General features: G+C 46.1%; 1 protein-coding gene across 4 annotated transcripts in view; it reads left to right on the forward strand.

Moving 5' to 3' along the window:
- Positions 1-22,349, forward strand: part of DIPK1B (divergent protein kinase domain 1B) — a 175,397-nt gene extending 153,048 nt beyond the window's left edge. For all 4 annotated transcript variants that reach the window (XM_073559453.1, XM_073559455.1, XM_073559452.1 and 1 more), the window contains 3 exons: positions 14,041-14,148; positions 14,976-15,152; positions 20,721-22,349. In XM_073559453.1, the coding sequence (XP_073415554.1) occupies positions 14,041-14,148; positions 14,976-15,152; positions 20,721-21,533 (1,098 nt within the window). In that variant the 3' untranslated portion in view covers positions 21,534-22,349. The remainder of the gene's footprint in view (positions 1-14,040; positions 14,149-14,975; positions 15,153-20,720) is intronic.
- Positions 22,350-24,581: the final 2,232 nt, after the last annotated feature.

The raw sequence follows: 24,581 nt of genomic DNA on the forward strand, positions 1-24,581 counted from the left end.
GTGGGTCTCTGTAACATTCAGAGAAAACAAAATCAAACAGTGGTTGGATAACTCCACCTCACAAGAGACACTGCTGAAGAGACAGCTTCCTCCTTTAAATAAAACCTATCTATTCTGGACCTACAGTTACCTCTATGATAGGTGAACCCCTCGTGGCCTGGGGTGTGCCGAATGTGGACATCCACCAGGCGAGCCTCACTAGCTATACTATTAAGGGCGACGTTATCATAAGTCAGATTGTCTCTGGAACCTCCTCTATGCCGGGCATTGTGACAGTATTTAAGTCCCCTCCAAAGACTACCTGCCGACTTGTAAAAAGGTAGGGCTTGATCCTCATAAAGAGACACTTCCGGTCCCATTTAGATTGGGGACCATAGATGTTAATGAGCCAGAGCTCTTGTCCCTTCATGAGGACATCTAAGATCAGGCACCTTCCCATTTCTAACTCAACCCATCAGCATTCCACCGGTGCGATAAAAAGGACCGCCACTCTGCTATACGGGTTGGTCGCAAGAGACCAGTAGGAGGGCACGAGTCTCCACTCCCTCTTAGCTTTAAACACGTCTGCCATGTTTGGCAGCCTGATCTCTTGTAAGAAGAAAATGTCAGCTTCAACCCGGCTGAGAAAATCAAAGGCCGCAAATCTGGCTGTATTTGACTTTATGCTGGCAACATTAATGGATGCCAGCGTCAATGGAGTGAGTACCACCATCACTGAGATAGATGGCTTTCTTCTTCCCACTCCCCTTATCTGGCTCAGAGGAGGAATCCTTCCTCCTCCTTAACGACACCGAATTGTCCATTCCCAGGTGTTTTTTCTTTTTATCGTCCTCGTCTCCGGACTCTGATTCAGTCCCTCCCTCCAAGGACCTTACATCCCCAGAAGAAGGAGTCTCTGCTCCCCCTGTAAGCCCCGCTGAAGCCGGAACCTCACCCTCCACTTCCTCCTCAGAGGAAGAGATGTTCTCAAGGACTTGGAACCGGTTAGAAAAAGCAACCAGAGGGGAGTCTCCTGTCTGCGCTTGTCTAGACGACTCAGCTGGGCAGGCGTCTTTTTATTGCTTTTCCTCCTTGGCCCCTCAGCTCCCTCAACCCTGCTAGTCCCTTCCCCAGCAGAATCAGCCTCATGGCTTTCTCCCAACAGTTTCATGACTGCATTAGCGAAGGAGTGAGGACAACGGCTGAATGGGTGACCTAACTTACCACACAGGTGACACCTAATCTCTATACAAGATGCAGCAAGATGGCCGACATCCACACACAATGCACATTTCTGCACAGTACAGTTTGCATTGAAGTGTGTTGGGTTGCTGCACTTGTGACAGAGCTTCGGTTGCTCCTGGTAGAAGACCAGGATACGATCCTTACCCAGAAAGGCAGATGATGAAATGCAGGCAACCGTACCACTTAAGTTTTACCATAAGCATCCAGGCCCCTAACCAGGTACCAAACTCGTCTCGGTTTTCTTTCGCATCTCTACCGCCTCTGCACATCGACCAAGCTAGGTCATGTCATAACAAGAAAGTGACTCGTTACAAGTCATCATGGTGCCTTTCTTGTCTCTTGTTTGGCGAGATACTGCTTGAATGTCAAAATCTCGCCAGCCAGGCTTATTTTTTGCCAGCTCAAAATTCGATCAGAAGAGCTCAAGCCCCTCTGGCTGAACAAAGCCAACATCAAACTCAGGCGTAAAAATTGGGATTGTATGAAGGCGAGATATCAATTGCCTAGAAGTCCATCCTCAGCAGGAGCTCCACAACCTTAGGCTGGAGTCACACATAGCGACTCACCAGCGATCCTGACAACGATATCAATGTATCAGGATCGCTGGTGAATCGCTATGTGATCGCTGGTGAGCTGTCAAACAGACAGCTTCACCAGCGATCAGCACAGCGACGCCGAGCGTCGCTGTGTTCGTTAGTAACCAGCGCGCTGATGCTGGAAGATGGTAACTAACGTACACATCGGGTATCTAAGGGACGCGCGTCCCTTGGATACCCGATGTGTACGTTAGTTACCAGCTCCCTGCATCAGCGCGCTGGTAACTAACGTACACATCGGGTATCTAAGGGACGCACGTCGCTTGGATACCCGATGTGTACATTAGTTACCATCAGATCGCTGGTCTCCCGCCTGTCACACGCAGCGATGCGTGGTGGCCAGCGGGAGACCAGCGACCAAAAAAATGTCCTGGCCTTTCCTGCAGCGATCAGTGATTCCGGCAGGGGGGCCGGTCGCTGATCGCTGTCACACACAGTGATCTTGCTGGTGAGATCGCTGTTGTGTCACAAAAATTGTGACTCAGCAGTGATCTCGCTAGCGAGATCGCTATGTGTGACGGGGCCTTTAGTCCTTGGAGGACACGCATCACTGCCCCTCCACTGAAGATGGACCACATTACTACACACACTACCCAGCACGGCTGTTTGGAGGGATCACACTGCATCCCACCCTTTTTGCTCTCTGAAGGCCCAGAGGCCATGCCTCTCTATTCAGAACGATAGATCAACCTCTTGACTCTCTACCATTAGTGATCTCTCCCTTCTTTAGAGCCTTCAGGAGACACTACTGCAACATGCCGTCTCCGGAGCCCTGAGACTAGGATGATGCCCTATTTCCCCCAGAGGTGACACCGGCATAAGTCCTGACACGTGTTGTCACCGCCGGGGGGGGCAACAGGACCAGTGACTACATCAAGCTCAATAGCATCATTATTACCCACCTCCATCACCATCTCACCTTCACTATTCTGCTGGTGCAGTCACTGTATACATACATTACTGTCTGTGTACTGTGGATATATTTGGCTTAGACCTGGAGTTCTTGTGGTGTCTAATACTTGGCTTTTGCAGTATTCAGCGCGGTTTCATGTATGGCGAATACTGATTTATAAAGGATTGAGAGCAAATTCAGTTATCTTCCTCATCAGGTGATGTCCATTCTCCGTATAAGCACCACACATGAAACTGACAAATCTTGACTCTGACAGAATTTATCCGCCTCGCCCTGGTAGACGCGACCCCACTTGGGGAATATAGGATATTAATGAATGATTATTACACACGAGCCAACCCTGTAGATTACCAGACTGGGACACACAATGCAATTATTGACTGCATCCCAGTGTATTGTGTGTGTTACTGCAGCTGTGTATCTATGCTTTGTGATACTGTCTGCTGAACTGTGTATCTGATCCTATCCTGTGTGATACTGTCTGCTGAACTATGTATCTAATCCTCTCCTGTGTCATACTGGGCTGTGTATCTAATCCTATTTTGTGTGACATTGTGCTGAGCCGTGTATCTAATCCTCCCATGTGTGATAGTGCTGCTGAGCCGTGTATCTAATCCTCCCATGTGTGATTATGTGCTGAGCAGCGTATCTAATCCTATCCTGTGTGATTCTGCTGAGCTGTGTAGCTAATCCTATCCTGTGTGACACTGCTGAGCTGTGTAGCTAATCCTATCCTGTGTGATACTGACTGCTGAGCTGTCTATCTAATCCTATCCTGTGTGATACTGACTGCTGAGCTGTGTATCTAATCCTATCCTGTGTGACACTGCTGAGCTGTGTAGCTAATCCTATCCTGTGTGATACTTTCTGCTGAGCTGTGTATCTGATCCTATCCTGTTTGATACTGACTGCTGAGCTGTGTATCTAATCCTATCCTGTGTGATACTGACTGCTGAGCCGTGTATCTAATCCTATCCTGTGATACTGACTGCTGAGCCGTGTATCTAATCCTCTCCTGTGTGATACTGACTGCTGAGCCGTGTATCTAATCCTATCCTGTGCGATACTGTCTGCTGAGCCGTGTATCTAATCCTATCCTGTGCGATACTGTCTGCTGAGCGGTGTAGCTAATCCTATCCTGTGTGATACTGACTGCTGAGCCGTGTATCTAATCCTATCCTGTGATACTGACTGCTTAGCCGTGTATCTAATCCTCTCCTGTGTGATACTGACTGCTGAGCCGTGTATCTAATCCTATCCTGTGCGATACTGTCTGCTGAGCAGTATATCTAATCTTATCCTGTGCGATACTGTCTGCTGAGCGGTGTATCTAATCCTATCCTGTGTGATACTGTCTGCTGAGCGGTGTATCTAATCCTATCCTGTGTGATACTGTCTACTGAGCTGTACATCTAATCCTATCCTGTGTGATACTGACTGCTGAGCCGTGTATCTAATCCTGTCCTGTGTGATACTGTCTGCTGAGCCGTGTATCTAATCCTATCGTGTGTGATACTGACTGCTGAGCCGTGTATCTAATCCTATCCTGTGTGACACTGTGCTGAGCCATGTATCTAATCCTATCCTGTGTGATACTGAATGCTGAGCTGTGTATCTAATCCTATCCTGTGTGATACTGACTGCTGAGCCGTGTATCTAATCCTATCCTGTGTGACACTGTGCTGAGCCATGTATCTAATCCTATCCTGTGTGATACTGACTGCTGAGCCGTGTATCTAATCCTATCCTGTGTGACACTGTGCTGAGCCATGTATCTAATCCTATCCTGTGTGATACTGACTGCTGAGCCGTGTATCTAATCCTATCCTGTGTGACACTGTGCTGAGCCATGTATCTAATCCTATCCTGTGTGATACTGACTGCTGAGCCGTGTATCTAATCCTATCCTGTGTGACACTGTGCTGAGCCATGTATCTAATCCTATCCTGTGTGACACTGTGCTGAGCCATGTATCTAATCCTATCCTGTGTGACACTGTGCTGAGCTGTGTATCTGATCTGGTTTCCGGCCACTAGTACTACGGCAGTGGACACATTTTGGGCTTCTCCCCTGATCTCTGTGGTCCCCCTGGATCCTCGTGCGCCCCCTCGCCAGCTTTTGTCTCCCGTGGTTAATAGTGTCAGGCTCAGGTCCTGTTTGCTTCTCTAGGGCCTATAACCCCCATCGTGTGGCCGGAGCACCAGCAGCTGTGATAAGATGTGCAGATGAGCACACTCTTGCCCGTCAGACGCCCGTAGATGTCTCGGCTGACCGCGCTGCCAGTTCTATTCTGGTAACTGTGATTTTTGAGGTGAACGGCACCTGAGGGGAATTAGCGCAGTCTCCTTCCTGACAACAGCACGTATACGCCAGGCTTCATCCTCAGCCGCCACCGTGCAAGATTAATGGCTGGATAATGATGCAGTAATGAACCTGGCTGATTCACGCAAGGAATTAGTAGAATTGCAATGGAGATGGGGAGCCAGAGCAAGAGGAAGGGACCGGCCCTGGGACTGTGGGGGCACACAGACCCTCCATGCCAAGCTCCCCGACACTGTTAGGGTGTGTGCACACGTTGCAGATTCTGCTGCGGTGTACAGTACCCTTTTAGTCTATGTAAATAGAAATCCGCAGTGCCCACGGTGCGGAATTTTCCGCGCGAATTTGCTGTGGTTTTACATCCGCAGCATGTCACTTCTTTGTGCGGATTACGCAGCAGTTTGCCACCTGTTCCATGACAAGTGTCAAAACGTAGGGGAAAAACGCAGGCTAATCCGCACTAAATCCACAGATAAACTGCAGGTCTTTTGACCTGCGGATCTAGACAAATCTGCGTGGAAAAATCCGCAACGTGTGCACACACCCTTACAGTCTAGCAGTGTGTCTCTTACTGACAGCAGCAGGCATTTGTCAGGCCCCTTAGGTTTACTGCACAGGTGTCAGAACAGCAGCTGCACTGGTGCATCATGGGGCATAAAGTAAAAACCATACAAAATAATACATCTTTATTCAGAGACCATTACTATTTGTTGGAGACTTTTACCTGTGTGACCTCTGAGCGGAAAACTACTGCCACTGTCTACCACACCTAGGAACGAGGGGCTCTTTTTTAGCATTACTTTAGGATGGGCCGGTAACACTGCAACATCACATCCAATGACTGTCTGCGGGATCCCTATGTAACCTGCGGAGACCCCAGCAGTGGCAAGAAGCTTATCAGCATTTTGGGTGCAGGTCGCACTCCACCTTACCAGTAATGTGTGTGAATGTCTGGTCTGCCTGCAACTTTCAGGTCCAAAATGGCCGCACAATTGTTTATGCTCCTGCTGCCCAGGAGGGCAAGACGTGGTCCCATAAAACCCTACACTGCAGTCAGGGCCAGTTTTAGCCAAAGTGGGGCCCTGGGCAAAAGTTTGAGGTAGGGCCCTAAGTGTTCACATATTGCACCATCACACACAAACTTTTCAGTTATATTTACAGTAAAAGTCCTTTGACGCTTGTTTCCCGGCCTCTCTACATCGGCTGATGGAGAATGACGGGCACAGAACGATCACTAGGAGATCAATCTGTCCCCATACAGTATCATGTTATCTGCAGCTTAGGCTAGTTTCACATTTGCGTTTTTGAGCGCAGCGACGGCCTGCGCACGGCCGCCACTAAGCCCCGCGCCTCCGCCGGTAGCTCCGCCTACCGGCGCATGACGCTGCATGCGTCCCCTATCTTTCACGGTGCGCCGAGCGCAACCAAACTGCAGCAGGTTGCGTTTGGCGCTGGTTAGCGCACCGTGAAAAGGACGCATGCGCCGCCAAACGCATACTGCGCACAGCCTGCGCCCCCAGTGATAAAGATAGGGGACGCGGCCGTGCGCAGGCCGTCGCTGCGCTCAAAAGCGCAAATGTGAAACTAGCCTTACACCGGAGATGTGCCGCTGAAAAACAATGATTTCTGTTCCACCATAAACAATCCAATCACCCAATGACTAGGCAGCATTTTGCCCGTTTGTTGGACGATTGCTGACATGTTTACTGTCATCTGTGCTGCCATTCTTTATAAATGTGGATGCTACATACACATAGCTCACATGCATTTATACATCAAGCACACAAATATGTATACACACACATAGAACACGCATATATATACACAAAGCACATACATATATGTATACACAGAGCACATACATGTGTCTTCACATTTATTATATACTGTATGTATATATTTATACACCACCAAAAGTCCATACATTCTAGGCTGAACCACACACAGACAGACAGACACTCACACGTCTATCCACACCATTGGGCTGTCTGTGTTACACATGACGAATCCTCCAGAGAGGGAAGCTCTTTGTAACCACTTATGCCAAGAGATGGGGATTCTGAACACCGTACTCCTTATATTAAATATTAATTAACAATTACCTAAATATATATATGAATGTGTTTGTGTATCACCAACCAATCACAAAGCATCTTTCATTTCACCAGAGCCGTTTAAAAGAAGCTGAGCTGTGATTGGTTGCTATGAGCAACAGTTTTCCCACTCCAGAAAACACCTCGGCAGACACTGACTGGGTGGGAGAAATCTAGCATCCCCGGAAACAAACTCCCAGCCACTGTCTGCCCCCCAGAAAGGAGCAGAGAGCACATGACAGAAATGAATCCCCCCTCCCGTGCCCATATACCCATCACACATCCTCCATCCCATAGGCACACCTTCCCTCTTAAAGGGATCATTGGTATGCAAGACAGGGCAAATCCACTCAGCGCTCTGGTTCTGATCCCAGGCCTCTCTTAAAGGGATCCCCGGTATGGAAATTAGGGCAATTCCACTCAGCACTCTGGTTCTGATCCCCGGTATGGAAATTAGGGCAATTCCACTCAGCACTCTGGTTCTGACCCCAGGCCCCTCTTAAAGGGATCCCCGGTATGGAAGTGAGGACAAATCCACTCTGCGCTCTGATCCTGACCCCAGGCTCTCTTAAAGGGATCCCCGGTATGGAAGTGAGGACAAATCCACTCTGCGCTCTGATCCTGACCCCAGGCCACTCTTAAAGGGATCCCCGATATGGAAGTGAGGGCAAATCCACTCTGCGCTTTGGTACTGACCCCAGGCCTCTCTTAAAGGGATCTCTGGTATGGAAGTTAGAGCGCTGAGGGATTTACCCTGATTCTCACCCCAGGCTTCTATTAAAGGGATCATTGGTATGGAAGTCAGGGCAAATCCACTCAGCGCTCTGGTTCTGACGCCAGGCCTCTCTTAAAGAGATCCCCGGTATGGAAGTTAGGGCCATTCCACTCAGTGCTCTGGTTCTGACCCCAGGCTGACGGGATGATGTGGGATATTAGGGGTAGTAGTCCGGTGGCTCTGGCTGACGGGACGATGTGGGTTATTAGGGGTAGTAGTCCGGCAGCTGTGACGGGATGATGTGGGATATTAGTGGTAGTTGTCCGGTGGCTATGGCTGATGGGATGATGTGGGATATTAGTAGTCCGGTTGCTCTGGCTGACGGGACGATGTGGGATATTAGGGGTAGTAGTCCGGCAGCTGTGACGGGATGATGTGGGATATTAGTGGTAGTTGTCCGTTGGCTATGGCTGATGGGATGATGTGGGATATTAGTAGTCCGGTGGCTCTGGCTGACGGGATGATGTGGGATATTAGTAGTCCAGTGTCTCTGGCTGACGGGGTGATGTGGGATATTAGAGGTAGTAGTCCGGTAGCGCTGGCTGACGGGATGATGTGGGATATTAGGGGTAGTAGTCCGGCAGCTGTGACGGGATGATGTGGGATATTATGGGTAGTAGTCCGGTAGCTCTGGCTGACGGGATGATGTGGGATATTAGGGTTAGTAGTCCAGTAGCTCTGGATGACGGGATGATGTGAGATATTAGGGGTAGTAGTCCAGTAGCTCTGGATGACGGGATGATGTGGGATATTAAGGGTAGTAGTCCAGTAGCTCTGGATGACGGGATGATGTGGGATATTAGGGGTAGTAGTCCGGTTGCTCTGGATGACGGGATGATGTGGGATATTAAGGGTAGTAGTCCAGTAGCTCTGGATGACGGGATGATGTGGGATATTAGGGGTAGTAGTCCAGTAGCTCTGGATGACGGGATGATGTGGGATATTAGGGGTAGTAGTCCGGTTGCTCTGGATGACGGGATGATGTGGGATATTAGTAGTCCAGTGTCTCTGGCTGACGGGGTGATGTGGGATATTAGAGGTAGTAGTCCGGTAGCGCTGGCTGACGGGATGATGTGGGATATTAGGGGTAGTAGTCCGGCAGCTGTGACGGGATGATGTGGGATATTAGGGGTAGTAGTCCGGTAGCTCTGGCTGACGGGATGATGTGGGATATTAGGGTTAGTAGTCCAGTAGCTCTGGATGACGGGATGATGTGAGATATTAGGGGTAGTAGTCCAGTAGCTCTGGATGACGGGATGATGTGGGATATTAGGGGTAGTAGTCCAGTAGCTCTGGATGACGGGATGATGTGGGATATTAGGGGTAGTAGTCCGGTTGCTCTGGATGACGGGATGATGTGGGATATTAAGGGTAGTAGTCCAGTAGCTCTGGATGACGGGATGATGTGGGATATTAGGGGTAGTAGTCCAGTAGCTCTGGATGACGGGATGATGTGGGATATTAGGGGTAGTAGTCCGGTTGCTCTGGATGACGGGATGATGTGCGATATTAGGGGTAGTAGTCCGGTTGCTCTGGGTGACGGGATGATGTGGGATATTAGGGGTAGTAGTCCAGTAGCTCTGGCTGACGGGATGATGTGGGATATTAGTAGTCTGATGGCTCTGGCTGACGGGGTGATGTGGGATATTAGAGGTAGTAGTCCGATAGCTCTGGATGACGGGATGATGTGGGATATTAGGGGTAGTAGTCCGGTTACACTGGCTGACGGGATGATGTGGGATATTATAGTGAATGTGGCTATGTGGAGTGGGCGGGGCTCTACACTCAGCTTTATGTATATAGATATAATCATTATAATTTGTTATAACTAACCGTAGTTAGTTACTATGCCCGGGCAATGCTGGGCTCTTCAGCTAGTGTTTAATAAAATAGAATTTACAAACTGAAGAATCAGTAAACAGAACATTTTCATAGAATCTTCTACTTAATTGTAATATTTGAACAAAGAGCTACTATACACTTCATACTAAAGTCTATTTTACACAGAAAAAAAGTTAAATTTGAAATTGTTAAGCAGCATCCTGGTGTTCCAAAGTCCCTATGACAACACTTCCCGTCTTGTGTTGTTATGGGGGTCACTAGTGGAAATGTTGAACTTAATGCCTGGTAAGTTTTCCCTGATAACACATTTAGGAATTAAAGAGGTACCCGAATCCTAATTACATTTTATAGATATGATGTTTGTTAGTAAACCCATCATGACCATCCAAAGAATGAAGCCTGCAGGGGGCGCTCGTGCTGCCATTACGTATATGGCCAGTACAAGGATTTTAACCCCTTCAAACCCAGGCAATTTTCTTCTTTTTTTTTTGTTTGTTTTCCCTTTTTCCAAGAGCCATAACTTTTTTTTATCTTCCTGTCCACACAGCCATATGAGGGCTTGATTTTGCGCGACCAGTTGTACTTTTTAATAACACCAATCATTCTACTACATAGTGTCCTGGAAAGCAAAAAAAAATCCAAGTGCATTGAAATTGTAAAAAAAGGTGCAATTACACTTTTTTTTTATTTTTTAACCATATTGACTATATGGTAAAACTGACCTGGCAATATAATTCTCCAGAACAGTACGAGTCCGCTGATGTGGTGAAAAAAAAAAAATTGAAAACTGTAAAAAGAAAAATAATAATAATTTGCCTTAGTCACCATTTTCTAAGACTCGTAATGCTTCCATTTTTCGGGATCTGGGGATGGGTGAGGGCTTATATTTTGTGCCCTAAGCTGACGTTTTTACTGATACCATTTTGGGGCAGTCACGATGTTTTGATCGCCCCTCTTGTTCCATTTTACTGCGGTTTTGATTTTATTTCTCGTTACACCATTCACCAATCAGATTCATTTACTTTATATTTTGATAGATCGGACTTTTACGAACATAGCAATACCAAATATGTGTTTTTTTTTCTTTAATTGCTTTAATCATATTGTCAGTGTAGCTCCTTCTGTGGACACCGGAGCCCCCCAAGAGGGTGGGGACCCTGGGCAATTGCTCTGTTTGCTGGCCCTGATTGCAGTCTAGAAAGGCAAATGCACAAGTGGGTTGGATATTTGCTGCGCTCTTTCGGAGTCGCAGTTTGTTCCCTTTGACTAACATTAGGTGTGGTGTGGAAAGTTGACACTTCAATCTTCATTATCATTAAGACCCAGTGAGACGGGATAGCCGCTAATGAGCATGTTCATCAAGTGATCGGATTGCTTAAAAACATGTAAAAAAAACACAATTGCATTTTTTAAATGCAGATTCCCCACAACTCTGCATTGAAAAATTGTGCCGCAAATTGGCCTCATGGACTACCAGTGCATATTTTGGTGCAGAGATCTGCAGAAAACAAAGCGGAGCATTTTTGTGCATGGGTGCACCACGGCCTACGAGTGTGGCTCACACAGGAGCACTGATTCATGGAGCAGGACCGGTTTTCAGTCTCTGAATATGAAGACGACTGAGGCCAGGGATCTGGAAATGTCAGTATGTCATACACTGCTTGTTACATGGTGACGAAATTCAGACCCAGGGTGTTCGCTTCTCATAAAGCCAAGTGTGATTGCTGCGGCTTCCATCATCCTATTCAGAGTCATTGTCAGGTCCATTACCAGGTAGCATTGAGGCCAGGACAGATGGCACTGGTACCCGTCCAGTAAACGATGCCAATCTCCCTGGTAGCTGATGCCAGTCTTGTGCTTTGACTGCACCATAAACTCAAAAATCTCTTTTAAAGTAAAACTTGATGACGCTGGCTGGTATTTGCATGAGATTACTTGGAGATTCAGTCTTCGGAGAGCTGCGCGGCTCTTACAAGTGGCTCTCAGTCATTAATATTCATTACGAGGAGTCGGCCTTTTGAAAACCAGCTCTGTTCAATGCAACAGAAAACAGTGAGTTTTGAGGACAGAAAAATAAATCTTTTTTGCATTTTGATATTAGTGTATTTTGATTGTTAGGCTACATCCCCACAATGAGAATTTGAGTTTTTTAAGCTGCATTTTTTTTAAAAAATGCAAGTATCCTATTTTACTTAATGGGCGCAGAAAATCTGCAACATCAAAAACTCACCAAAATCTCATCATGTGAACATAGTCTTGAGACACGAGGAGGGAAGAGGCCCATTACTGTGGACGCTGCACTTAATGCTGCTGCGCCTGTTTGCTTTGAGTGCTTTGTATTTCTTATGAATTGTATTAGAGGATTAGGACAATTTTCATTTTTTGCCTTTTTTTTTGATCCCTAAGAAGTAGATTTTTTGAGCGCTCAGACTAACGCACTTCAGTGAGCACGCCAGGTGATCCTGGAGCACGGACAGAGAGGTGAACTTATCGGAACCAAACACCTGCTGCGTTCCGCAGACCTAATTCCATTAGGCGTTGGCCACTAACCAGATACTAGGGCATTTGGGAGTCTTTGAAGCTTCATCTCTTTTCCCTTTCTGTCTCTTCCTCCTCCAAACATATGAGCTGAGCTGCAATTCCTTTAACATCCCCAAAAAAATAAAAAACATAAATGTGAGATTGTCGCCATAAAAGGCTGTTTTTCATCCTCTTTTCAGGGACAAAAGAAAGGATGACAACCACTGTCACAGCTCCTATGAGGGTTGTCACCCAGCTTTTCAAGACTTGGGCCAGTGGTCTCCAACCTGCACCTCCATCGCTGTTGCAAAACGGCACGTTCCAGCACGCCCTGAAAGCTTTTGGCTGTCAGGTTATGCTGGGAGTTGTGGTTGTGCAGTAGTTGTAACACCACAGGTTGGAGACAGAGGCTGTCGGAGCATTCCGGAGTTGCACTCCTGGCTTAGTACCAGTACCGCTATGGACAGTTCAGTCTGGAGTTCGGCTTTGTTTGAAGCTTCATCAGTCGCTCAGTAAAAAGACCAGAAACTGTAATTTGTCCGAATTATCATCTCACAACCTGTCTGCTTTGTCCTCTGCTGGTTCCCAGAGTCGGTCAAAGAATCCTTTGTCCACGTCCCTCCTGTCCTGCGGGTAAGATGTCAGGGTCATGAAGGGATAACACCAGGTGCTGATGCCTAGGAACATGTGCTTGTAGAGGAATCACAGATTTTCTGGCACTTCCTAGACGTGTGACCTGTGGAGAAAAGCCGCGGCCCTTTCTTCTGTGATGCGGGGTTGATCTCTCCCTACTAATGTTTTCTGGCATGTTAGCAAATAAATGTGCATGGAAGAGGGAAATGCAGTGGACGTTCGTGGTTTGCTCCGGGAATGGCCCCCGACATCCAGTCCTGATTTATAAACAGTATAAAAATTATTTTCAGCTTTTCTCCTCCACCAGGGTCTGGCCTATAAGCTACAATAAAGTACTCCCTCTCCCGGGTCCATATCCCGTCTGTCGTGGTTTTCCAGGTAATTTGCTTCTCCCTGTAGTGCAGACATGGCCTCCGACCGACAGAATATTCCTGTCCCGTCCCCATTAGGAGATGACAACGTTGCAGACATTTCCGCAGTTTGGAGCAGCTCGGGAAATGCAATTAAAGTGGAGCTTGTTGAAAATGGCTTTGTGCCTTAAAGATGCTGGCAGATATTTCACGGTGAGCGTCCGGCTGCCACTCTGTTTTAATTAAGGTGCTTGTGCGTCTGTCAGATGGTGGTTACTGTTAAAGACGGACTGATAACAATGTATTGACCCGGCGTCTGCTGGGACTAATTTATTTATTGAAGTCTGTTAGGAAGCTTCAGCTATAGAGCGTCCGCACCGCCTGCTACCTGGGGAGGGAGGAGGGCGAGGAAAGCACAAATCGCCATCTTACACGCTGCAGACTTTATGGGATCTAAGTAAGGACGGCGAGTTTCCATCTACAAAGCCGCATTCACATTGCGTCAAGTCACATCCTAAAAATAAAATCTGAACTGAATCTGTCCATCGAATTATAAATGTAAACCATGCACAAAATAAACAAAAATGCTTAAAAAAAAAGTATATGATGAAGTTGCAAAACCTTTTTTTCTCATGGGAAATCATAATTACCAAGTCTACATGAAATTGATAAATGTCCGTCGAGGTGCATAAAGTTGGGGTTTCTGTAGGCAAACACCCCGATGCAGCAACCCTCGTAACACTGCTGTTTGTCTTTATATTATTATTTCTTCCAGTGCGACCAGTACAAGAAAGGGATTATTTCCGGTTCAGCCTGCAAAGACTTATGTGATGACCACACACTGGTCTTCCATCAGTGCCTGTCCTCCTCGCCCACCCACCAGGTATTATGCTGTAGACTGTGATATATAGGTGAAGGATAGAGATCAAAGTGTTTACATGGAGAATGTATGAGATACTGGGGAAGGCAGACTATACTACAGCTATGTAAACTGGTATAAGAAAAATGTCACCACTAGTAACTGATCAGATTGCAGCGCCTACTAAACCAGGAGCTGAAAATGGTGATCAGTCCATCTGTTAGAATAAAGAGCAAAAATCTGCAGTTCACATATGTGAAAAACATACAGAAATCAGAGCACGTGACCACGGCCTATCCTAATGTCCGCTGTGAACATTGTCATAATTTCTGAAGATTTCAACCTTTACAATGTTCCCATGGCAGAAAGTGACCACCATGTGTAGCCTAAAGGCCCATTCAGACAAGTCGATAATTCGGAACAAGTCTGACACTCACTGATTATCAAATTGGTTAATCAGGATCACAAATGCCTGAAGAATGAGCAAACCACTCGTTCATCCAGTGATTGGATCGTCAATGCCGGAATGATTTTCAGAAGCACATTGACCGGTGTAACCCGGACCTGTTGCTGAAAACATATTCCAGGCATGCAGAATGGTCACATTGACAATTGTTCTGTGTGCATATTTCTGACCAGCCCAGGACAGTGTCTTTGCAGTGGCTCTTGATAAGAACACCCGCCTTTTGTCTTGGGTTCATGTTTCCTGCACTCCACTCCACTCAATGAGACTTTTTCTTTTTAGATTTATTGAAATGTCACAAGGAAACCTTAGGAACCATTGTCAGAGCTGGATGTGCGAGGTTGAACAGGTCCAAATCATAGTAAAAGGACATTTCTGTCTTCTGCAGGTCTACAGGGGACTATGGAGCGACCGAGAGGTTATCATTAAGTGTGGGGTGGAGGAAAACTTAAAAGTAGACAGTAACCCGGACACCGTCCCGCGGAGGGAGCTCGTCCTGTTTGATAAACCCACCAGAGGGACATCCATGGACGAATTCAAGGAGATGCTGCTGAACTTCCTGAAGGTGAGAATGGAGGGTTCTGGGATTACAAAAGAAGAATATCCAATCCTTTCTCCTATAGAAACAATTGGCAATTTGGAAAGTAGATACATCACTGCTGTAAGATATATTTTATGTACAGCTGTGTTGTCACAAGAATGATGTATTCCATAAAGGACAAGTATAGCTCAGAACCTCTCCCCCCTGCAAATATGCCTACTTAAAGGGGTTGTCCACTGCTTTATTAGTCACCCCATCTGTCTGAACAGCTGCAGACAAGCATATACATGTGCTTCTCACAAAATTAGAATATCATCAAAAAGTTAATTTCAGTTCTTCAATACAAAAAGTGAAACTCTTATTATATAGAGTCATTACATACAGAGGGATCTAGTTCAAGTGTTTATTTCTGTTAATGTTGATGATTATGGCTTACAGCCAATGAAAATCCAAAACTCATTATCTCAGTAAATTAGAATAATTAACAAAAAACACAAAGGCTTCCTAAGCGTTTAAAAAGGTCCCTTAGTCTGTTTCAGAAGGATCCACAATCATGGGGAAGACTGCTGACTTGACAGATGTCCAGATATCAGTCATTGACACACTCCACAATGAGGGTAAGCCACAAAAGGTCATCGCTAGAGAAGCTGTCTGTTCAGAGTGCTGGATCCAAGCATTTTAATGTAAAGTTGAGTGGAAGGAAAAAGTGTGGTTGAAAAAGGTACACAAGCAACAGGGATAACCACAGCCTTGAAAGGATTGTTAAGAAAAGGCCATTCAAAAATTTTGTGGAGACTTACAAGGAGTGGACTGCTACTGGAGTCATTGCTTCAAGAGCCACCACACACAGACATGTTATGAATGGGTCACCGAGGAGAAAAAAGCAAAACAAGCTAAGTCACAGAAAACCAGAGAGGTTGGTAACTATGCAGATTGCAAATCCCTGATCCTACCACACAACTAGCAGCAGCCGTGGAGCGTACCTACGATGTTCCTAGATGCTTCGTCACAGCCGGAGGACTAAATAAGCCTGAAGCATGAAAAGGGGAAAACTAACTGCCCCAGAGTAGACCCCAAAGGAATAGATAGCCCCCACACATGTATTGATGGTGAAACAAGATGAAGGCACAAACACAGGCAGGAAAATAGGCTGAGCAAACGATGGGGCCCAAACTAACTAGAGAGGAAAGGAAAGGAAAGACACTGTCTGCAACCTGCAAAAAACCCTACAAAAATAATGTCCAACACTTCTGATAGCAAAATTAACCCTGAAGTCACTAGACTTCTCCACCTATATCAGCACTCTGAAATATTCTGAGACAGAGCAAAAAGAGACCAAACTAGTAAGGGACAAAAAGCAAGTTGGCAAAATACTGATAAATAAGAGTGGAAATTCAGCACAGCCCCCAGCCGGGGCTGGCTGACCACACCAAAAAACTGAATAGACCAACAAAACCAAATGTGTGAACATTAGCAGAAAAACTTAGCTTTAGATGACTGGAACAGAGCTGAAAACCAAGAGCTGACAAGCCAGAAGGAATCACCAGCAACTGAATAGGGCGTCGGCTGTCTTAAATCCAATCTGAGACTCCTGAGGTCCAATCGTCATCCTCATTCTCAGGTGGCAGATCTCCACCGATCAAATCAGCCTCACTACCTCCTGTTTCCACCAGAGGGAGTCTGGAAGGAGAACTCACAACTGGTGAACCAGAGAATGAACTCACAACAAAGACGTATCCAGGACATGGGCTACAAGTGTCGCATTCCTTGTGTCAAGCCACTCATGACCAATAGACAACGCCAGAAACGTCTTACCTGGGGCAAGGAGAAAAAGACCTGGACTGTTGTCAGTGGTCCAAGGTGTTGTTTTTAGATGAAAGTAAATTTTGCATTTCATTTGGAAATCAAGGTCCCAGAGTCTGGAGGAAGAGTGGAGAGGCCACAATCCAAGCTGCTTGAGGTCTAGTGTGAAGTTTCCACAATAAGTGATGGTTTGGGGAGCCATGTCATCTGCTGGTGTAGGTCCACCGTGTTTTATCAAGACCAAAGTCAGCGCAGCTGTCTACCAGGAAATTTTAGAGCACTTCATGCTTCCCTCTGCCAACAAGCTTTCTGGAGATGGAAATGTCATACTCCAGCAGGACTTGGCACCTGTCCACACTGCCAAAAGTACCAATACCTGGTTTAAAAACAGTATCACTGTGCTTGATTGGCCAGCAAACTTGCCTGACCTTAACTCCCATAGAGAATCTATGGAGTATTGTCAAGAGGAAGATGAGAAACACCAGACCCAACAATGCAGACGAGATGAAGGCTGCTATCAAAGCAACCTGGGCTTCCATAACACCTCAGCAGTGCCACAGGCTGATCGCCTCCATGCCACGCCGCATTGATGCAGTAATTGATGCAAAAGGAGCCCCGACCAAGTATTGAGTGCATTTACTGAACATACATTTCAGTAGGCCAACATTTCAGATTTTAAAATCATTTTTCAAGCTGGTGTTATAAAGTATTCTAATTTACTGAGATAATGACTTTTGGGTTTCCATTGGCTGTAAGCCATAATCATCAACATTAACAGAAATAAACACATGAAATAGATCACTTTGTTTGTAATGACTTCTAATTTTGTGAGAAGCACCTGTATGTAATTGCTGTCAGTCACCCCATTCATTGTGTTTCTACAATGTTTTCTTCCGGCCTCTTAATTCAGAGCGGTTGTCACTGTAACCCTGTGGCAGAGATTGTCACCAATGCTTCACACAATCTGTCTCAATCGATAGCCCGGAGGAAGGGTATTTCAGATGGAAAATCACCAGAAGGAAACGGTGAAAAGAGACTCTTAAGCGCATGACTGGCAGCGATATGACGCCTTAGAAATGTGTCATGCAATAAAAGCGAATAACAAATGCTTGTCTGCAGTGGTTAGGACACATAAGGGTAGGTTGTAATGTAGTGGATCAGCCCTTTAAGTAGCAGAGATTCCTGTAATGGAACATAAGTTCATCAGTATCTTATTTAATACAGCTCAGTTAGTATAGGATGTCTGAAAGGGGTTGTTTGTTGTATCGCTCTTCCGCAGTGATCGTTAATCGGGTGTGATATCATTGCATCCTCACATACAGTGGGGCAAAAAAGTATTTAGTCAGTCAGCAATAGTGCAAGTTCCACCACTTAAAAAGATGAGAGGCGTCTGTAATTTACATCATAGGTAGACCTCAACTATGGGAGACAAACTGAGAAAAAAAAATCCAGAAAATCACATTGTCTGTTTTTTTTTCATTTTATTTGCATATTATGGTGGAAAATAAGTATTTGGTCAGAAACAAAATTTCATCTCAATACTTTGTGATATATCCTTTGTTGGCAATGACAGAGGTCAAACGTTTTCTGTAAGTCTTCACAAGGTTGCCACACACTGTTGTTGGTATGTTGGCCCATTCCTCCATGCAGATCTCCTCTAGAGCAGTGATGTTTTTGGCTTTTCGCTTCGCAACACGGACTTTCAACTCCCTCCAAAGGTTTTCTATAGGGTTGAGATCTGGAGACTGGTTAGGCCACTCCAGGACCTTGAAATGCTTCTTACGAAGCCACTCCTTCGTTGCCCTGGCGGTGTGCTTTGGATCATTGTCATGTTGAAAGACCCAGCCACGTTTCATCTTCAATGCCCTTGCTGATGGAAGGAGGTTTGCACTCAAAATCTCACGATACATGGCCCCATTCATTCTTTCATATACCCGGATCAGTCGTCCTGGCCCCTTTGCAGAGAAACAGCCCCAAAGCATGATGTTTCCACCACCATGCTTTACAGTAGCATACCTACCAGTATTTATGGTGTTTGATGGATGCAACTCAGTATTCTTTTTCCTCCAAACACGACAAGTTGTGTTTCTACCAAACAGTTCCAGTTTGGTTTCATCAGACCATAGGACATTCTCCCAAAACTCCTCTGGATCATCCAAATGCTCTCTAGCAAACTTCAGACGGGCCCGGACATGTACAGGCTTAAGCAGTGGGACACGTCTGGCACTGCAGGATCTGAGTCCATGGTGGCGTAGTGTGTTACTTATGGTAGGCCTTGTTACATTGGTCCCAGCTCTCTGCAGTTCATTCACTAGGTCCCCCCGCGTGGTTCTGGGATTTTTGCTCACCGTTCTTGTGATCATTCTGACCCCACGGGGTGGGATTTTGCGTGGAGCACCAGATCGAGGGAGATTATCAGTGGTCTTGTATGTCTTCCATTTTCTAATTATTGCTCCCACAGTTGATTTCTTCTCTCCAAGCTGGTTGGCTATTGCAGATTCAGTCTTCCCAGCCTGGTGCAGGGCTACAATTTTGTTTCTGGTGTCCTTTGACAGCTCTTTGGTCTTCACCATAGTGGAGTTTGGAGTCAGACTGTTTGAGGGTGTGCACATGTGTCTTTTTATACTGATAACAAGTTTAAACAGGTGCCATTACTACAGGTAATGAGTGGAGGAAAGAGGAGACTCTTAAAGAAGAAGTTACAGGTCTGTGAGAGCCAGAAATCTTGATTGCTTGTTTCTGACCAAATACTTATTTTCCACCATAATATGCAAATAAAATGAAAAAAAAACAGACAATGTGATTTTCTGGATTTTTTTTTCTCAGTTTGTCTCCCATAGTTGAGGTCTACCTATGATGTAAATTACAGACGCCTCTCATCTTTTTAAGTGGTGGAACTTGCACTATTGCTGACTGACTAAATACTTTTTTGCCCCACTGTACCTGTTGATAGTGCGTGGGTCCATGCTGATCTTCTTTACCACAATGTTACCAAAAACCAGTGAAAAACCTGTCTGAGCTGAAGACAATAGCGCCATTATTACCGATCTCTAAGGCTGGTTTCACATTAGCATTTTTTTGCGCAGCGCATCATGCGCGTCCATGTGCATGCGTCATGCGCACCTATGTTTAACATGGGGGGCGCATGGTCTAGCGTTTGCACGCGTTCATATGCGTTTTCGTGCGCATGCGTTTTTTTAATGTGTGCTCCCAGGCATTTTTGGGTTCATCCAACGGCGCCAAAAAAATGCATGCGCACACTTGCGCACGGAATGCGACAATATAACGCATTACAGTCTATGGGAACGCAGGCGTGTGCATGGACATGCGCACGCCTGCGTTAAAAAACGCATGCGTTTCAAGAGTTAACATGGCTTGAAACTGGTTAAAACTCTTGCGCCTAAAAAAACGCAAACGCATGCAAATCGTATGATGCGTTTTTTGCATGCGTTTCTATTGTGCACGAAGCGCTGCGCTAAAAAACGCTAATGTGAAAGTAGCCTAACGCGTTTCAGGTGCATTAGGGGTGTGTGGTCATAAACTGAAATATGTGACCTTCCCTTCTGCATCCATCAACCAGTCACCAGTTTTTCATTTGTCTGGAGACAGTCACCGGACCACCACTGCCAATCACTGCGAGCCATGGGGACCTGTCGCCCTTATGACTCTGTAGCAATTAGTTTCAGCACAGGACACGAGAATCGGTTATAATTGGGATCACAGTTTTTTCTTTGCATCAGTCAGTCTGATCGTACCTGTCCTGATTGTAACTGCTTTCCATCCTTCCAGGCTAATTTGGGAGATCAGACTTCACTGACGACACTGGTGAGCCAGATTTTAACCATGGCAGACGTCAACGAGGATGAGAAAGTGTCTTTGGCAGAAGCCAAATCTATATGGGCTTTACTGCAACTGAACGAGTTTCTTCTCATGCTCTCGTTACATGAGAAAGAGCACACATCCCGGCTGCTCGGCCACTGCGGAGACCTGTATGTCACTGAGAAGATCCCTCACGACTCCCTCTACGGCACTCGGATGCCCAGTTTCCTCCAGAAACTGCTGCCTTCTCCCGTGCACAGACTCATCCACCAGTGGTTTGCGCCTGCCTGGCCCCGAAGAGCCAAAATTGCCATCGGATTATTGGAATTTGTGGAGGAGATTTTCCACGGGACTTACGGGAGCTTCTTTGTTTGCGAAACCAGCTTTAAAAACATTGGATACAATGAAAAGTATGACTTCAAAGTGGTAAACCTGCGGCAAGTGGCCACGGAGATGACCATCAGAGGCTTCCTGAAGGGGCGGCACTGCGAGCAGAATTCAGACTGCACGTTTGGCAGAGATTGTACCGCCGCCTGCGATAAACTCATGAAACAGTGTAAAAATGACGTTATCCAGCCAAATCTGGCAAAAGCTTGTAAACTGCTGCAGGAATACCTGCTGTACGGCTCGCCAGCAGACCTTCGGGAGGAGCTGCAGAAGCAGTTACGGACTTGTATGACCCTCAGCGGACTCGCTAGTCAGATGGAAGTTCACCATTCACTGGTGTTAAACAACCTGAAGACTTTACTGTGGAAAAAGATCTCAAATACCAAATATTCCTAACTGAAGCCTTCAGCTGCGCTCACACAACACAGCTGTTGACTGATCCAGCCACTCTAATGTTAATGGCGGGCTACTAATCTTACATTGCTGCCAGCTTTTATGTGGCTGGATCTGCCATCAGCCATGTCATGCCTATGGGCTACATGATGTCCCCCCCCCCCCCCCGGAGATGGTACCATTTTGATACTGCACATCAAAATAGTAATGAAACCAATGAGGCATAAGATGATGATTCTATAAACTCTTATAAAGGGGAAATTCCACAAAATGTCATCTTGTCACACCGATGCATCAGAGGACGACCTCCATGGGAGTATAAGGGGTGCCAACTTTCAAATAATGCGTGGCTGCCCCCATGAGCGCTGTACGGTCCTCCTGACTGACTTGCATCACACGATGACGATGTAGAATTCCCCTTTTAGGGGTCATTGATCTGTAAATGCATGGTCTGCCCAGATTGTGAAATTTAGGATATTCCCTTTCTTTGTGCTACATTGTGTAGCATAGTCTGTAAAGTAATCAGATCTATAACAGCCAAACATAGACCAGAAGGGCAGTCTGCTATTGTGTGAATGGGGCCCTGTGCATAAACTAGCCATACGTGCTGTAAAGTGTTCCATTGATTTAATGTTCCCCCCACATTGTCCAATCCAAAATGGTACAGTCTCCGGCCCGATCTGCAGACAACATGCTTCCTCAATGCGAAACGCGCCATCTCCTCGCTCCTGCAGGCTCCCACGTCCCTCCATGGCGCCTGCAATCTTCAGCGCCATTTCCAAGCGGCAATTTACATGTAAATTAAATGCTTTTATGTGACGCTTCCTCGTTTCTTTTATTATGTCACCATCAGCTATGAACACCTCGTCTTAACAGAAAGATGCAGGAACTCTCGTCCCTTTCATTTCCACTTTGAGGATTGCATTTAACCTCTGCACGTACCTGCCCCGTCTTTTATACATTGGCGTCGCCTCTTATTCTGCCCGATAATACATTTCTCTCCTTTATGGATAAAGCGCAAAGTTACTCCCGGTGAATGTGACTCAAATCACACTGCTTAAAATGATTTCTATGGCAACCCTGAATGGCGGCTGCGGGGACGCTGAAAGGGCAGCAATTTCTAAACTACTTTGTACCTGAGAGCAGCGATGCAATGAAACGGTCCTCAAGACCACTCCAGCAGTAAAGGATTTGACGTCAGGAGAAGTGAAACCTCAGCAGCGCTGGAGGCTGCAGTGAAAGCTCAGCCCAGATGCCCTCAGAGAATCGGGGCTGGTTGTAGACTAAGTTTGGTCCTATATGCTGAAATACGCCTTACTAGCATGTCACACTGACAGTCTTCGGTAAGGAAGTGGGGCTGCTAACTATCCCTGAAACTGGAACCCTAACTATCCCTATCCCGGGGGTACTCAAAGGTAGAGAGGCCCAAGTCTCCAAACTTACTGTGCTCCTGTCATCTCCTGTCTGTCCCCTCCACCACCCTGAGGCCTCCGACAGAAATATAAGGCAAACGAGACAGACAAAACAGGGGTAACAGAAAGCTACAAACACTCAAAGGTAAAGAAGTATATAGGTCAGGATAGGAATGTACCAACCAAATGGGAATAGGGACCAGGAGATAAACACACGTACTACAGAAAACTAAAGATCACTTCTACAACAACCGCACTCCAGCCACTTACCTTTAGCACACAGCACAGGAAAACGAATCTCCAGTAGCAACAACAGACTCCTATTCAGCACAGCATCTCCAAGGGGAGCTAGGAAGCAAAGTTTTCACTGGCAAGACAGAGAGGGTCTGGCCAAGTTTTATAGGGTGAGGTAATGACCCGATCAGAAGTAGCTGAAAATGAAGCTGCAAATTTCTGACCAGCATAGAAAGGTTCGTTAACCTCTTCAGTGCCAAAGAAACTAAATCCATGTAATATGGAACACAAACACATAGGCTAAATGGAAGATCTGCAATTCACAATATATAGTGATTTTCTACCACCAGATCTCCCTGGAGGATGTGATACAGCAACATGTGTACATACAAACACTACCGCTACATCGTGCAACTACAAGGCTCAAATAATACCATTACCTCTCAATATTAATGGAATAAGAGATGAATAATACAGCCATCCAGTGGCCATATATTGGCAGATCTCAGTTCAGTAGTACCGCTATACCTCATTGATCACAGGGGGTCTAGTCTTGATTGTAGCCCACTGAGCCCAGACAACTCCTTCAGCTCTTTACTATTCCAGCACTAAATTCTGATCAGGCTGCTGCTCCAATCACTGTAGTTCAGAAACCATAGTGTTATAACTGTAGACCCCCAACCTAAGCACTCACTCCCAAAAAAAGCCACACAGTAAGTGTCCCTCAGAACAGGCTCATACTCAGAGCATCATGCCTGCCCAGCACCAGTCTTTATTTCTCTGGGCGTTCTGTGGTCCTTCCATTATGGGACACCACAATTTGGGGCCTTGGAGTAAACGCTGCTCTGTCCTCCAATACAAGAACAGCAGCTGGAGAAGAAAGAGCTCCATCACTGCAGGCCGCCATGTAATCCCTGCAGAGACCAACCTCTGTGCTCCCAGTAAAAATAGGTAACTATGTACCAAAATTAGAGGCCAAGTGCAGCGCCCGCTTCTCTGACTACATGGATGAAGCAGCTGCACTTCCAACCAGAAAAATTCATGTTATTCCTGACATTAATGGGGATCCAAAATCAGACTCGCCAAATGTGTGCATCTGTAAATCCAGGTACTGACAGCTATGGGAAAGGTTCCTAAAAGAGGCCCTCGGGAGAAACCTGCTGACATAAGGACGAACAATGCCACGGTCAGTTTCCAGGACCTCTGCTTGCTGTCAATGAATAGGATCACCGATTAGAGCTGTACCGTACACGATGTGGATGTAAACGTGGTTGGTAATATTCAAATATTAATAACCGTATAATGAAAAGTTCAGCAACTTCCCATATTATTCACACAATGCTGCACACATAGCTTTAGGCTGACCAGAACTTCGCCAGGTGTCCACTAGTACAGCAGAAAGTCA

Source organism: Dendrobates tinctorius, unplaced genomic scaffold (assembly GCF_039654945.1).
Source record: "Dendrobates tinctorius isolate UK_male_01 unplaced genomic scaffold, ASM3965494v1 ptg000013l, whole genome shotgun sequence".
NCBI lineage: Eukaryota > Metazoa > Chordata > Amphibia > Anura > Dendrobatidae > Dendrobates > Dendrobates tinctorius.